Source organism: Haemorhous mexicanus, chromosome 6, assembly GCF_027477595.1.
Source record: "Haemorhous mexicanus isolate bHaeMex1 chromosome 6, bHaeMex1.pri, whole genome shotgun sequence".
Classification (NCBI taxonomy): Eukaryota; Metazoa; Chordata; class Aves; order Passeriformes; family Fringillidae; genus Haemorhous; species Haemorhous mexicanus.
The window spans coordinates 31875453-31890606 of record NC_082346.1 but is presented as its reverse complement, the minus strand read 5'-3'; the positions used below and the strand labels follow the sequence as shown (position 1 = coordinate 31890606).

General features: G+C 43.9%; 1 protein-coding gene across 1 annotated transcript in view; it reads left to right on the top strand.

Annotated features, from left to right (window-relative positions):
* Nucleotides 1-14657, top strand: part of RAD51B (RAD51 paralog B) — a 386354-nt gene extending 371697 nt beyond the window's left edge. Inside the window, exon 11 of the mRNA XM_059849716.1 lies at nucleotides 5218-14657. Within this exon, the coding sequence (XP_059705699.1) occupies nucleotides 5218-5315 (98 nt within the window). The 3' untranslated portion in view covers nucleotides 5316-14657. The remainder of the gene's footprint in view (nucleotides 1-5217) is intronic.
* Nucleotides 14658-15154: the final 497 nt, after the last annotated feature.

Here is a 15154-nt window from a genome sequence, read left to right as displayed (position 1 = left end):
AAATGATGGGTGCAATTTTCAAGCACCTCTTCTGTTGATAGACACAGAGACTGAAAGGACAGAGCCCTCCCAGCTACCTCTCAGCTGTGTTTTCTTGTTGGGCATAATTTTCATGTTTTCCTGTTTTTCAGAAACACATGCCACATGTATCTTTTTCTCCTCTTCTTGAAATATACATCTCTCTATGGGACAGCTTTGTGCTTGGAAAGTGAACTGCGTGCTTCATCACAGGTGTTAACACAGTGATGAGGGTGACCACTGAAAGCTGCATCCAGAGCTGTAATTCGCAGGACAGCACATACCCCACACACCCCACTGCACCATCTGTAATGAGTCAAAACCCCAGAAATGAGCACTTGTGAACAGGGGAGAGGTTTCCTCCAGCTGCTCAGGCTGATGGCTGCCCCAGCTCCCATACAGGATGGTGTAAATACCAAGCCAGCTCTTGGAACTGGCACAGCTAAGTGGAGCTCTGGGTGCAAGATATATCCTGGTTCAAGGCAAACACACAGGAAACAAGTCTCTTCTAGCCTGTTTTTATTGATGAGATGCACCCGTTGGCAGTTCCTGGTGCTAACTGGGACAAGTCTGGATAAAAACTGCAAGAGGAGCAGCAGAGTTTATCTAGAGCTGGCACCAGTTTTGGTGCTTGGCTAAATGAGCTGTTTCTACTGGGTCCAGAGCACTTTATTTGTGCCAACACAACCACCTGCCCTCATCCTCCACCCCCAAAATAATCAAACTAGTCTCAACACCTTTTTTTGTCAGGTTAAATCACTTCTCTGCCAGCTGGCCTTTTAGATGGCAATTCTTCTGACTGGCCTTTTAGGTGGCTGGCACTTTACACTCCTCACAAATCCAACCCAACTTCATTAAAAAGTGAATTTATATTGCAGGGCTGTGGGGGGAGGGTGCCCCAGGCAATGTCAAAGAAAAAGTGGATCAAAAAGGGCTGCTAGTATTGGATACGTGGACTGTCTTTTCAGCTGTTTTGGGCAACGTCCTTTCAGCACAATAAAAGCTCAAAAGAATTCAGTTAATCTGTTGTTAAACAGAGTCTGTGGTGGGAGAGTGGTCTGTCATCGTCCAGGCAGGGAACTGAGCCTGCCTGTAATGGCTGGGAGCTCCTTTGCCCTTTCCCAGCATTTCATATCCATAGTGGCAGTGAGTTCATGGACTGGCACCTTGCTGGCCTTGCACAGATTGTCTCTCAGCCTTGTGATGCCAGGACCCCTTCCTTCAGGTCGCTCTCAGGAGAAGCAGCAGCTCACAGCATGTGCACTACATAGCACAGTGCACTCAAAGGCTGTGGCAGCCAAAAACCCCTCTCCATAACTCTCCTGCTTCACACAAGCCCAGAAGTGCTTTGCAGGGTGCTGGTGGTGGCTAACCTGCTGCTGCTGGTGATTTCAAAGAGCTAGTAGGTCAACTGAAGTCCTGATGCAAGAGCTTTGGCATGATTTTCAGTTCTAAGTCTGAATACAGAGGCGTAAGAGCAGCCAGACCTGCACTAAGGTGTGGACCCCATGATGTCCCACAGCCTCAGTGCTCAGTGCCACCGCACAGCTCTGAATGTTAAACACAGATGGTGAGCAGCCCATAGCCTTGCCAGCCTACACATAACTTACCACATGAGGAATATCACACGTGTACTGCTTCAACTTAAAATGAATCCCTCCTTCCAGCTGGGAAAATGAAGGTCTTTTTTCTTCCTCAGATTGGAGGATCCCATAGATCCCTACAGAGTAAAACAACTATTCTTTTTTAAGATTTAAAGATATTACTTCTTTTTTTGTTCATGTATCACATTTCAGTGCCTTCTAAACAAGAGGGAGCTTAATGTTTTTGTGTAACCTTGAACTGGCTAGTACACAACTTTTATTGCTTCATCCTTGAGCTTCCATGAGCTACATTATGTTCTACTATGAACAGAACGTCCTACTTAGGATTGTGTGGCACATGCTTTGGTTGCAACAGCTTCCTAGTGCTTTCTTTGGCCTGCATGTATAAGTAGTTGTATGCAAACATACCCATGTGTGTCTATGTATGTGTTCATTTCTAATTATGAAATGATGCAATAAAAATTTCCAATTCCGAAAATTTTTATTTCATTTCCTTCCTTCTCCAGTGCTGTTCAGCTAAGCACACTGGCAGTGTGTTCTAAGGAACAGGATCATTCCCATCTATGACTCACTTCTAAGGTCTCCCAGGCAGGATTCAGTATGATGGTGTCAGTGGCTGCTGCAAGAGCTGTTTAAATGTCTCTGCACGTAGTGGGCAGTGAAGTGCTGATCTCAGGCAGCAGTGCTAGGAATGTCTGGGTCTGTTTAATATTCACTGGGGATCTTCCTACAATTAACCTCCCTGCAGTTTTGTGATCTGGCTGAGCATTATCATGCAATTGTATCAGCTTTTATTTTAGTGCATGAAGAGCATTGTCCTGTGAAATGGAACTTTCTGGGTTTGTTTTAATGTCAGACTGAAATTTGATTTTAAATTATCTACTGTCAAGCCTTTCACAAGTGAATCGAACACACATGCATTTTCTCCATAACACATTTGACTGTCTGGAGAAACAAAGGTTGGTAATTAAGCTCACAGCAGTTGATAAGGACGGAGCCCAGGCAAGGCCTAAAACCTCAACAAGTTAGAGCCTTAATTTCTGGATACTTACCAAAAACAAACCCTTGACTTGGTGCAGCTTGCCCATTTTGGATAGTCTGGCTCTTTGATTCCCTGGGGAGGCTGCTGGGCTGTCCTGTGGGAAGTCGGCACCTCGGTATGACAGGGAAGGATGCCAAACAAGCAGACACCACTTCAGGGTAACCAGCTATGCCAAGTCAAATTCAGCAAGTTTATGGTTAAATATGGGAGATCTATTTCTCTCCAGCCAATGCATGAGTTCCCAGCACCTTTTGTACTTTGAAATACCATTAATTAATATTTATCAGATGTAAAATGTGACACTAGCTACTTGGTAAAATATGCCTTTAAGCGTTGTATTACTATTCCTTTTTAAGCATATCTACAGACAGTCAGGCTGAGGCAGGCAATCACAAGTGTCACCAGCAGCAAACACCCCTCAGCTGGAGGCAGCTTTTAAAACCCATCCAAGCCCTAAAGCAGACTGTCCTCAGTGCAGGACAAAGCCCTTTAGCAGGAGACTGGGACCTGCCACATTACCCATGGCTGCTTACATGGCCACATGGTTTAAGAAACACAAATCATCATGTAGTGATTTTTTTTTTTTAACGGCATTTTTGCTCCAAACTCACATGGATATTTGGAAAGCACCTCTGCTCATCCCTCTCTGCCATGACCTTCTTTCACACCAGGGCTCAGCTGCCCAGGGGGAGGTGTGCCAGGGCAGACAGGCCATGCTGTGCCTTACTGCGCTGTGCCTGGGCAGCACGGGCACCCTCACTCCTCACTGAACCCCAGCTGCCCCTGCTGTGTCACCGAGAAGCAAATCTTTGGCCCTTTGCTGGTGCACAGTCCCCGGGTCCTAATGTGTTTGATAGCGCTGGTACCTTGAGAGCACTGTGGCAGGGGCTTCCCAGCAGCTCGGCTCCCGAGGCCACAGCCTCTGGATAACTTCCACCCCAAATGTATGTCACATTTCCTTCCAGTGAAAGCAAAATATTTACACTAAGCCAGGGTCACCTGGCGGCCACGGCGCTATCGCAGGCTGGAAGCGGCTGTGATACTGTAAACAGAGGGGCATGAGGGCGGAGGGAATTGCTCGGGGCCTCCAAAGCCAGCGGCGCAGCAGGCCCGTGCCGCTGGGAGCGCTGGGCTCCGTCGGGGCTGGGCTGGCAGCAGGGCCTGCGGCTCGGGCACGGCGAGCCTGCGTGGCAATGGCAGGACAGCCGGTACCAGGGGACCAGGAAAGAAAATACACAGAGTCTGGACAGACGTGTCCAGCATCCCCACCAGCCACACTTCCCACCCGTCCCCATGCGGCCCCCGCATGTTCAGTACCTGAGGCTGAGCCACACCAACCTGGCTGCTTTACCTGCCTTCAAGGAGCTGTTGGAAATACTCCTCCTGTTCTTCAATAGTGCTTTGGGCCCAGTTAAACCATCCTGGAAGTTGCTGGGCAAGACTTGCCCTATGAAAATGCATTGAATTCAGTGTTTTAAACTTGTAAACTTGAACTACAGGACTCACAGCCCCTCTATTCCCAGACACACAAGAGAAAGGGTGGCAGTTTCCCATTGTAGTAGCTTGCATTCAAGACATCTTCCTGAGACAGGTCTTCCCACCTCCTCACAGCCTAAATCTCTCCCATATGCTGCCAGAATTTCCTTCTTTTTCCTTCTTTATTGCACAGTTGATCAGCACCCGAAACTTCTGCTGTGTACTGTAACACATGCATATGAGTCAAGGATAAAGTGGCTGGCAGCTCCTGGCTGCCCACCCATCTGACACCACTGACTTCTCCTCAGTTCCACTGTCCCATTCCCCACCAGGCATTTGCCCAAAGTGATGACCCATGCCCGGGTTTCACATGTGACCAATGGCACGTGGACTCTGGAAAGCCTTCACCAGGCAATAATCAAAATGGTGCTCATTTTGCATGCCTTGAACCCAGTCTGGGTACATGAGGACTCTGAGCCTCTCAGTGCCTGGGCTGCTTCAGAAAGCCTTCACTCACCTGCAAAGATAGATGTGAATGTCAGGCATGAGCCACAGTGGAGCTGTGCTGAGCCCCTCTGATCAAACAAGCCCATAAGGAGCAGCAGGGGGGTTTGAATAATCCCACAAGCTCTTCTGCTTTTGTTATGCTGCTGCCATTCTCCCAACAAGGTTCACGTGTAAGCATGTGGAGTAACCAAAATATTAAAGGACATTCCAGTTATTCTTGGCTGTCTAAGGGAGAGGTAATTGCGCTTTCTGCATCCAATCATTTTCCACTGGCACTTCTCGTAATCGTTATCACAGTGTCAATATATGAGATGTCGGTATTAGACCAAAGCTGAGGAGGGTGGCATTTGGCTACTTGGGAGACACAGTTTTCCCCAGCTTTGCAGTGAAGTTTCTTTATGCCATTTACTAAACTATTAGGTATGCAATGCATAACTATAGCAGAAGGGGATTTCTGTGTGGGAGGAACAGTATGATTCATATTGTCTCACCAGCCTTGCAAAACAAAATGTCCAGTTATACACTTTTGTGATGCAGCCACTCATTTCTCTTCCTTTATTTTGTACACAGCCATAACCCCAGTGCACTGGGACCTGAGAATCAGCACAGCAAGCTACAGGAGAATCAGTCCAGAAAACAGGAAGCACCGAGATGACCTAATACTCTAATAGCATTTTCCTCCCCGGGAGCAATGTCCAGAGCATGGCAGGGGAAGGAGGGACCGAATGCTGTTCTCAAGCACCTGATTAGCGCCTCTTGTAACAACTCCTTGAGACAGCTGGCCTGGAAAGTGGTAACAGGAATGCCATCCCAGCTTTGGAAACTTGCCTGCTTCACAACCAACTCCGTATCTGGAGCAGAGACCGACCGTGGCTGAATATCGTTCTTGTAAGCACCTACTGCATTGCGCTGGTGGTTTAAAGGGGTTCATTAATGCAGCTGAGGCAGAAGTTGGCAATTGCTGGGTATTTATTTTGGAGCAGCCTTCAGGAATGTCCCAGCTTTCATTTCCTGGGGTTGCAAAGGAGGATGGTAAGGGCAGAGGAAAAGCACTGATTTCAAGAAAAGATATTCTAAGCTGAAGAATTCTCAACCTGAGAGTTAATCACTATCTTACAGGGAAAAATACCTCTTGAAACACTGCACTTATCCATTAAAAATAAAATTATATCAGGACCTTTTATTCTTTTCCTCCCTGGAAAATCCAAATCTAAGGTAAAGGAAAATAATTACCAATGTTTTAATGTACATGGAAGTTCACACGTAGGTATCAGCTGGCTCTTCCCAATTATGTCCCTGAGAAAAATCCAAGCCATCCATAACAGACTTCCACATTATCAGGGACCACAAAAAGCAGAATACCTTCATCTTACTCCTGTGGAGACTGGGCCTATTCCAGACATCACTACCAGTATATAGGGATTTGGTTTTAGCACATTCCTGACAACACAAATGGCACAGAGGAGGCAAATGCTTTTCAGCCTTCCTTTTAAGAAAGAAGAACTTTGCACACCTCAGTGTGATTTGGCAGCCTCATATCTCACTATCATTAAACACAGAACTAGCATGAGTCTTTACATACTTTCATGGACTTCACACATTCTTTTCACATGTGTTACTGACATAAAAATAACACTATTGCAGATACTTTCTTTAAAAGGGAGTGTGCATGTGTCCTATTTGCAGTACTATAGCCACCCTGAAGAAAGGATGGGGAAGAGGGCAGGCTGCAGCTTGCTTTCTTAATAACATGCAAAACCTTTAAATCTCAGGTTACAGTAAGTATTTTGGCTCCAAACTCCAGCTATAAAGCAAATAGCCCAAGGACTCTCTCTAAAACTGTAGCAGCAAATTTTAATAACATCTAAGTGCAATGATGAGGCTCCTCTGTGCCTAAAGAACCTTCTGGCTATAAAATATCAAAAATGACACTTTCAAAATAAGTATTTTTAAGATGTTCTTTATCAAAAGCAATGCCACCAGCAGGCATCACCTCACCTCCTTCTGGAAGTGCCTTGAGGCAGAGACTTGCCCCATTTCCCTTTGTTATATGGGTCCTACCTGATGGCAGCTTTTGTGCTGTCCTCTCATGCACACTGGCTCTGTGTGACCCACTGACTCTGTTATGGTCTCTGACAGGTCTTCTGCCAACCCCTGCAGCACAAGGGAGTGTTTCATGGAAGACCAGACTGACTACTTCTGGGGTCTAATCCTGTAGGGTGTGAGAAAGCTCTTCTATTGTTTTACCAAAGGGACTGAAATCTGCAAAAGACCTTGAAAAACATACCTCCCAAGGTAACATAAGGATATATGATACCTGATAAACCTGGGGGTTTTTCTTCCAAGTTTCATAATGGAGTGCAATTAGGCCTTACATACCTAACCTTGGCCATGCTACAAGTGGTTTAATGGGCAATATCCAGTAAACAGATAAACTAAATTGTGCCAGCATGAAGAGGTCATTCTTCTCAGCACCTAAATTCTCCTCTGAATGGGAGCACTTCCTTTTTCCAGATGCATATACAAAATGATGGCTCAGTGCCTTCCTAGAAATGGAAAGGCCCATTCTTCCTCACTTCCTCGCTTCCTCACTCTTTCAGTGAAAACACACACATGATGAGAAACCCCACACACAGGTTGGTGAGAGCCCCAGTGTGGGCACAGATGGTGTGTCTGAATGAATGGACACACAGAGGTGTCTATGCAGTAAGAATGTTTACCGTGTGTAGTGCTGGGAATCACATGCAGGATTCCAGGCAAACCCACAAGACTGGCTGTAAGACGTTGTAATGCAAAGATCCTTTCTTCTGCGTCAGAGCCACTAAGGTTTGTGCCATTGGGATGATGAAGTTCAAAGATGAAGCAGGCTGCAGGTAGGAAACAATTTCTAAATCATTTCATGTAGGAGACTTCTGCAAAAAGTATTCAGGTACCTTCAGCAGACCAAGCCATTGGATCTAAGTGAGTCTTTAGTTATCTGATTTTTTCTAATGAATGCCTGTTTGACAGAGCGGTAGACAAATCGCTAGATTGCTCTAGTTGGGTATGAGCCCCTATTGCTGTTTTGCCCAAGGCAAAAATGTCCTCATTGCAATTTTAGGTAGGCAGATTTAACCCTTGAAGTATTTGGCACCTTGCACCACACTACACACTGGCCACAGGGCTCAACCTGTTTTGTCTAAAATCAGCTGTAGCGGGGCACTGGTGCTGTCTCAGTGATGTCTGTGGCTCAGTGCTTCAGAAATCACACAAAGGGTCATGTGGGTCACTTCCCTCCTGTTGAGGAAGAAACTCAGGCCAGGTTAGATGAGCTGCATATGGAAAGGAGAGTGAGGGCATACAGGGCAAAGGGATAACAGATTCTTGAACTGACTTCAGCTTTGATATTCTGCAGTTGTTTTAAGGAGAAGGCAACAGGAGCTTTGTCACAGGTATGAGTGAAATTTTATTTTAGAACCTCTGTTTAAGACAATATGTCTTTTTGAAGATATTATTCAAAGAAATGAATTCATTTAACATCAGCAGAATTCTACAATATTTTCCTTCCTGTGTGGTCCTTTCTTGTATATTGTTCTCACTCAGACAATATATTTTTGATGGGAAAGTAGTCGTTCTTTCACTTTCCTATTCTCTGCTGGCCTCCTTAAAATCTCCCATTATGGATTTGCATCAGATTACTATCGTGGTAATTTCTAGTTCAAGTAAAATCAACAAACTTCCTCTCGAATCTTTCCTTCTAGTCTTTGAGGCATTCTAGAAAGCCCAAGTGCCCTGGTGGCCAGCTCCCTGCTCAGTATCCCAAAAGGCCTGTCTTCATTTTTTTGATGTTAGCTTTGTGCAAGGGTTTTTGCTTTCACTCCTCTCTGGTTAAGTCAGTAATACATGATTCTTTCTAATAATTTAATCCCTTCTGCTCCTATGTTTTATATCAAGCTGGAAGGTGGAGATAAGTTCCTCCCCAACTATTTGTCGGGTTTTGCTGTCTTTAAGAATGCTGCTGGTCTTTGGTGTGAAGATGGGCCTTTGGAGTAAGGCTGATAGGGATGTTCTCCAAACTTGACCTGGACAAGGAAATACAATTCCCCCAGAGAGGTTTCTTTTGACTGACCCAGTTGTTGTCCATATGTCCAGTAGCTGGATAGTTCACACACACTTATAGACTGTTGTATGTTTATATATATGTTAAACATAAACTGATGATATGTGAACCCCTACTTTTGCTGAAGTTCAGGTGACGTTTGCTGTTTCACTCTCCTCCTGAACTGCTTAGTGTGAAGGAAGAAAACACAAAACAAAACAACCCACAAATCCATGCCAGTTTCAGCACCTTTGCCCTTATGATTGACAGCTTTCCTCCTCTGCTGGATTAAGGCCGCTGCAAGTGGGAATTCCTTCTCCTGAATTAATTAAATCTGTATTGTTATTGCCTTTGATCTACTGCCATAGGAACCGGAACGAGCACTGGGAAACCTCCATTTTTGTCCATTTCTTACACAAACAGGTCTGGACAGATTATTAAAAGGATCATTTAGAAGATGGTGGGCAGAACAGTCCCCTCCCAAAGCTGCCCTTGAGACTGACAGTTTCTGTGGAAACTGCATGGGAACAGTTACAGACCTCTAGTGGCTCTGTTTATATAGCTCATCTATTTCCTCATTGCTCACTAGCACAGTATTTTGGAAAGCCATATAGAGATTTCCCATAAGGATTACAACACGGTGTCATTTCATCTTCTCCACATTTCCCATCCCGTTGTCTGTTTTATTTTCCTCACCATAACATCTGTCCCACATCACTGAGAGATTTCACAATTGGAAACCTGCTATAAATTATGACATAGAGTTAAAGGACTTCAGTGTTTGCTCTCTGCTATTTTTTTTTCAAGAGACTTTGGGTTAACCACCTCTTCAAAATAAGCCCTTTTTTTTTCTTTCCTTTTTTTTTTTTTTTTGGCTATTTATATACCCGTGTTTGTAAAAGCTGTCTTTGGAAACTGGAAAAAAAAAGAATATTTCTGCCCTTCCTGCTTGTATCCTTTTCCATTTATCTTCCATGGAGTTCCTAGAGAAACACAAACTTCTGTAAGTGCTTGCATAAAATAATCTTTAGCAAGCTCTGTCCCTAATGGCCCGCAGGGACTCCAGATAAAAAAACAGTTTCTCACATTTCTGTTCCTCAGCATCTGACACTGTGGAAGCTTTAGGGCTCCAAGTGCCAGCCTGTGTCACTGCTGCCAGGGTTGCAGGCTGAACTGGCCTCTGGTTCCAGCCAAAACGGAAGCAAGAGTCCTGAATTATATAAAGGACAGGCTACTCTGGTTGGGTCTATAGGAGGCTGCAATAGTATGCAATCCTAGGAACAGTCAGAGTGACAAAGTTTCAGCTTTACACACTGTTTTGTACTGATCAATCAATGTTAGTGTCACATATCATCACCTGTGGGAACCAGAGACATTTAAATGAGAGATCAAACATACAGGACTATATTCTCACAATCCAAGGACGTCTGAGTCATTGGTGACTTCACCTGTCACTGCAGCCTTTTTTCTCTGAACCAGAAAGCAGCACACATATCTCCTGCTCTTGGTTCTCACTCACAAGTGAGATCACTGCAGACCACAAGCATGGAGCACTTGCAATGCTCCACAACATCAGCCTTGCTTCCTCCAGCAGCCAGGAGAGAATCAGAGATTTATACGGCTGGGAGGAATCTCAGAAAATCACTCGGTCCAGACTCATGTCCCAGGGCAGGATCATTATACTTATGTCACACTTGGCAAGTGCTTGTCCAACCTCTTCCTAAAAGCAGGATGGTGATTCCACACCCTCCGCAGATACTTCTGTGTGTAATTACCCTTATTGCTTTCCATCTTCTAACATCCAACCCCAATCTCCTTTTCTGTAGTTTAAGCTCATTACTTGTCCTATCCATCATCTATATGGCAAACAATTTATTCCCCTTTTCTTCCCAGCCACCTTTCACATATTTGACAGCAGTAGTCCTATCTTGCCCCAGTCTTCTCTAGACTTAAGAAAGTCAAATTGTTCATTCTTCCTCCTAGCTCCGTTTTGCAAGACCTCTGATTATCCCCCAGTTGTCCTCTGGACCTTGTGTTGAGCACAGCACCCAAAGCTGGACATTACACTCCAACTGCTCACAGACAACTGAGCAGAATGATTATTTGTGGAGTTCATCTCTAAGCACTAATCCTAGTAAAGCACTTGTCCTTTTTACATTAGCAATTAACTCATATTTGGGTTGTGACCTGGAACATCTCTCAGGTCTTTTCATGCAGTGTTACTACTTACTCAAAACTTCACTGCCTGATATAAACAGAATTAATTATTCCTGGTGATGCCCAACCACAGAAACTGAGAACTGTCCTTACTGAAATGAATCCTATTTTTAAGGCTGTTTGTCTAAATATTTTTTAATTGTAGCTTTATATTTCAGATTACCCATAGTACCCTTCCAGATTGTGGTAGCCAAGAATCTAATATTTTGTATTCCATTGTCCAAGCTGTTCACAATCCCCTTAAATCAGACTGAACCAGTATAGATTCCCACCAACTCTTCTAGATCCATCTTTCCCCTTTAAAGGTATAGGTAATGACTCTTCTCTTCATGCAGTTTTCCAATCAGCATTCCATCATCTTAGACCAGTTCTATCACAAACTCCCTTAATTAAATTTGCTTTGGAGTATCATGTTATACTGTGACAAAAGCCTCACCACCATCAAAATACAGGAATATTATTGCTTGTCCCTTATCAATGAGGGTTCTTTATTCTGTCATGAAAGGAAATTTGACCTGTTTTACACAATTTGTTTTTGACAAATCTATGCTGGCCATTATTCATCTCTTTGTTTTGTTTTAGGTGCTTACCAAAGTTTGATTGTTTGTTCCAGTATTTTTCCGGGAATTGAAGTCAAACTGAACAATCTGTAATCCCTGGCTCCTCCTTTTTTCCCTTGTAAAGACCGGAACTACGTCTGCACTTTTCCAGGCTTCCAAGTATGATCTCTGGGCTCTGTAAAACATCCCAGGAGCTGGGCGAGGTTACACTTAGAGCTTTTGTGGTTAAATAACTAACTGGCTGTAGCAATTACCCGAGGATGAAATTCATCTGGCCAAACCAACTTCAACACTATCTGAAGGATCTTTTGATCTAGCCTTTGTTATAGTTTTGTGACCTCACCCCCTTCTGTCGTTGACATTGATTGCAATACTTGTCTGAAGTGATAACAAATGTGAAAAGGGTATGAAGCACCCTGGCACTCTAGCCAGGAATTGTCTGAAGCCTTTCTTCCACAATGGGCAGCATGTCTTTGGTCACCTACATCTTCCTCTTGCTCCTGAAGTAGTGATGGGAAAATTAAATGTCATTTAAAGTCTCTTGCTAATTGGCTCCCATTTTGCTGCGTGACCTTTGTGATTTTGTTGTCATATATCTAGCCCAGCTTCTGCATGCTCATTTCCTCAAGGCTGAGATCAAAGCAGAGCTGATGATTTCTCAGAGTGGATCTGTTGTTATATCTCCTATGGATAGCTGATGCTTATTACTGTTCTCTCCTAGGTGCTTTTTACATTACCAGAGCTTCTCTCTTGCCCAGGGTCCAAAATTACGTGCCTTTAATTACTGAGCAAATTGTTCTAATGGAATCACTACTAGACTTTACTTGGTCTAGGAAAGACCAGAAGCCTGATCTTTGTTTCCATCTCTCATCAACCTGGGAACATTCAGTCTCTGCTAATCAAATATTGTTTAACCTCCTGTCCTTACCAGAAGTGATAAATGTAAATAACAATATTTTTTAACCCAGATCAGAATTTTACATAGTCCCAAATGCTGGAAGTGTTTACAGCCAGAAGTATTCTTCAGTTTCATCTCAGCTGCTCATTAGAAAATCATATTTTCTCATTTGGGTACTTTTTTTTGCTGGCTTCCCTCAGCTGGCCTGCCAAGCTTGAAGGCAGAACAGATCAGACTGATGGAGAGGGGAATACGTTTTTATTTTCATATGCCTGAAAAACTAAGAATTCACTGGTAATGTAATGTCACTGAAGTCATGCCTGCACAGAAGCTCTAACTTACCTTCCACTGTCACATATTCTTCTCACCAGTGAAGACACTCAGAAGGTCCCTGCTCAAGGAAGCCAAAGCAGTACCACCAATTCTGTAAATAAAGCAGCGTTGCACTGCTATAATGGTGCTCAGACAAAAGAGCAGCCTGAGCAGCCAAAAGGGGAAGGAGTTCAGCTGCTCCTTCTGTTGCCCAAGAGGAAGCAAATTTCAGATGGTGCTTCAGTTCCCTTTGGTTATGATTCACCACAAATGAACAGCTAAAACATCGGTTGATAGTAAAGCCATGCAAACAGGGACTTCCACAAGTGGAGACTCAGAGGAAAAAGCAGAGAAAGCTGGCCCCTTGCCTAACTGTGAGTCGCCTTCCTTCCCATTATGCTGCTTTTGTTTTTAGGGTTCCTGTGTGTTTTGCAGTGTCAGCCAGTTGCCAGAGAGGAGAAGACAGCCTTGCATAGGTTTTAGTTATGCCTCAGACCCCAGGCACCACGCAGACCCTACTGCGAGACATGTTCTCTACTACCAACTGCTGTTAAAGCAGAGCAACCTAGACCATAAATCAAGTAACAGAACATCCTGCTGATAAACTGCAGTATACAGAAACTTGCACAATATTTATGGTTTGTTACAGGTTAACACTAGAAGGAGCAAACCATAAGGGCTGTGTTGCCCTCTTCTAACAGAGTTCTTATCCTATCTTATCATGACAACTTTCCATGATAGAAAAATGGCCTCTTCTTCTCAGCCTGGACAAAATGCACCATTAGCAAAATATCCCCTGTTCAACCACCCTTAGTGGTGTGAATTTGTTGTGCTTTCAGCCACTGGATCTTGCTTTGACTTGTCTTACTTCTTCTTCATATCAATATGCAAAGATCATGTGTGACTCTTGTATAACGACTCTGATACACAGAGGCACTTAATGTATCACATCCAAAATGCAAGGGAGCATAACAGCAACTATTCCAGTTCTTATAAAGAATTGCTGGAGACTACTTGTCAAGAAACAAGCAAAAAAACACCATGCTTGGAAAGAAGGGAGAGAAGGGTGTTGTCAATCTGACAAAGGTAGGCATTAAGTAAATCACACAACAGACAAGTTTTCCACTGTCCTGTACATGTTACCACTGTTAACACTGGGTACAAACTTAGTATACAGTGAATAAAACCAGACAGTGCTATAGGGTAATGGATGAGACTGACAGAAGACTACAATGGCCTATCTTTCCATCTCTATTTTACAAATCCATTGAGCAAACAAAGCCTCTCTGCACTTGCATTTACCTGCTCTGCATGAGACCCCAAATGAGTGGAGATATGTGGGGTGAATGAAGGAGCAGCATGAAAATTGGTGTGCCCATACACACATACAACACCAGGGTTAATGAAAGGTCCTTAAAAAGTTTCTCCTTACCTGTACATCCCATTAGCTAAACCTGTGTTTATGTGAGGAATGCATTTACTAATTCAGACCATATTAGCAAAATCAGCCAGTTTGCTAACATGGGTCAGCCTGGCAAAGTAAGGCATAACAATGACATCCCAATCCCACCCCACCATGTCTCATCATACCTTTGGGTACAGTTCTGCTGAAAAAATTTCAGATAAAAACACTGAAGCATGGGGAAATGAGAGTGGGGGATGTGCAAGATGCCAAACACCTGATCCCTCTTAAGAAGAAATCCCACAGGGGAAAGAAAAAAAAAAAAAAAAAAAAAAAAGGTTGTCTTAAAATGGCCTGCAGAAGGATGTGCTGATACCTGAAGGAGATGAAGCCAGTAAAGCTGTACTAAGGCTGAACTGCCATGTGTAAAATCCAGCACTTCCCAATGCAGCAAGGCTCTCTGTGTGCTCCTATGGCTGGAGGGGAGGGGAAACTATTGAAAGTAGGAGGGGAGATTAATAAAAACATATTTGCACATTTAAAGGCTGCTCTTATCTTTGGAAATAGCTAACTTTATCCCTTGCACTACAAATGAGCAGTCCATGTCATCACCTGCATAGCAGGAGTGGAATTCTTGGCCAGAGGGAAGTACTAAGGTAGGGTGAAAGACCTCCAGGCGAGGGAGGCTAAAATATTTATTTACAATAATGGATTGCTTTTTAATAAGAACTGCGAGGTGGCTTTCCAAAGCCTCCTTTTAGGGTCCATGAAAAAAAAAATCAAGTAAAACCATCAAAAATTTTTGCTAGGTCTGGTGAAGTTTTGCAGAGACAATATTCTGTTTGCCCCTGCTGTCCCACCCCAGAGCCCAGAGCTGTTCTGGCAGGCACAGCTGCAGTCACACCACCCCTTTTTGTCCCCACAAGAAAGTGAGTGTTCATCTCATTACTCTGTGAGTAAGAACCTGCATGGGGCAGGTGCTCACTTCTGTTTTGTGGTCCATCATTTGTGCAGACTTTCAAAATGGAGCTCTGGTTAGC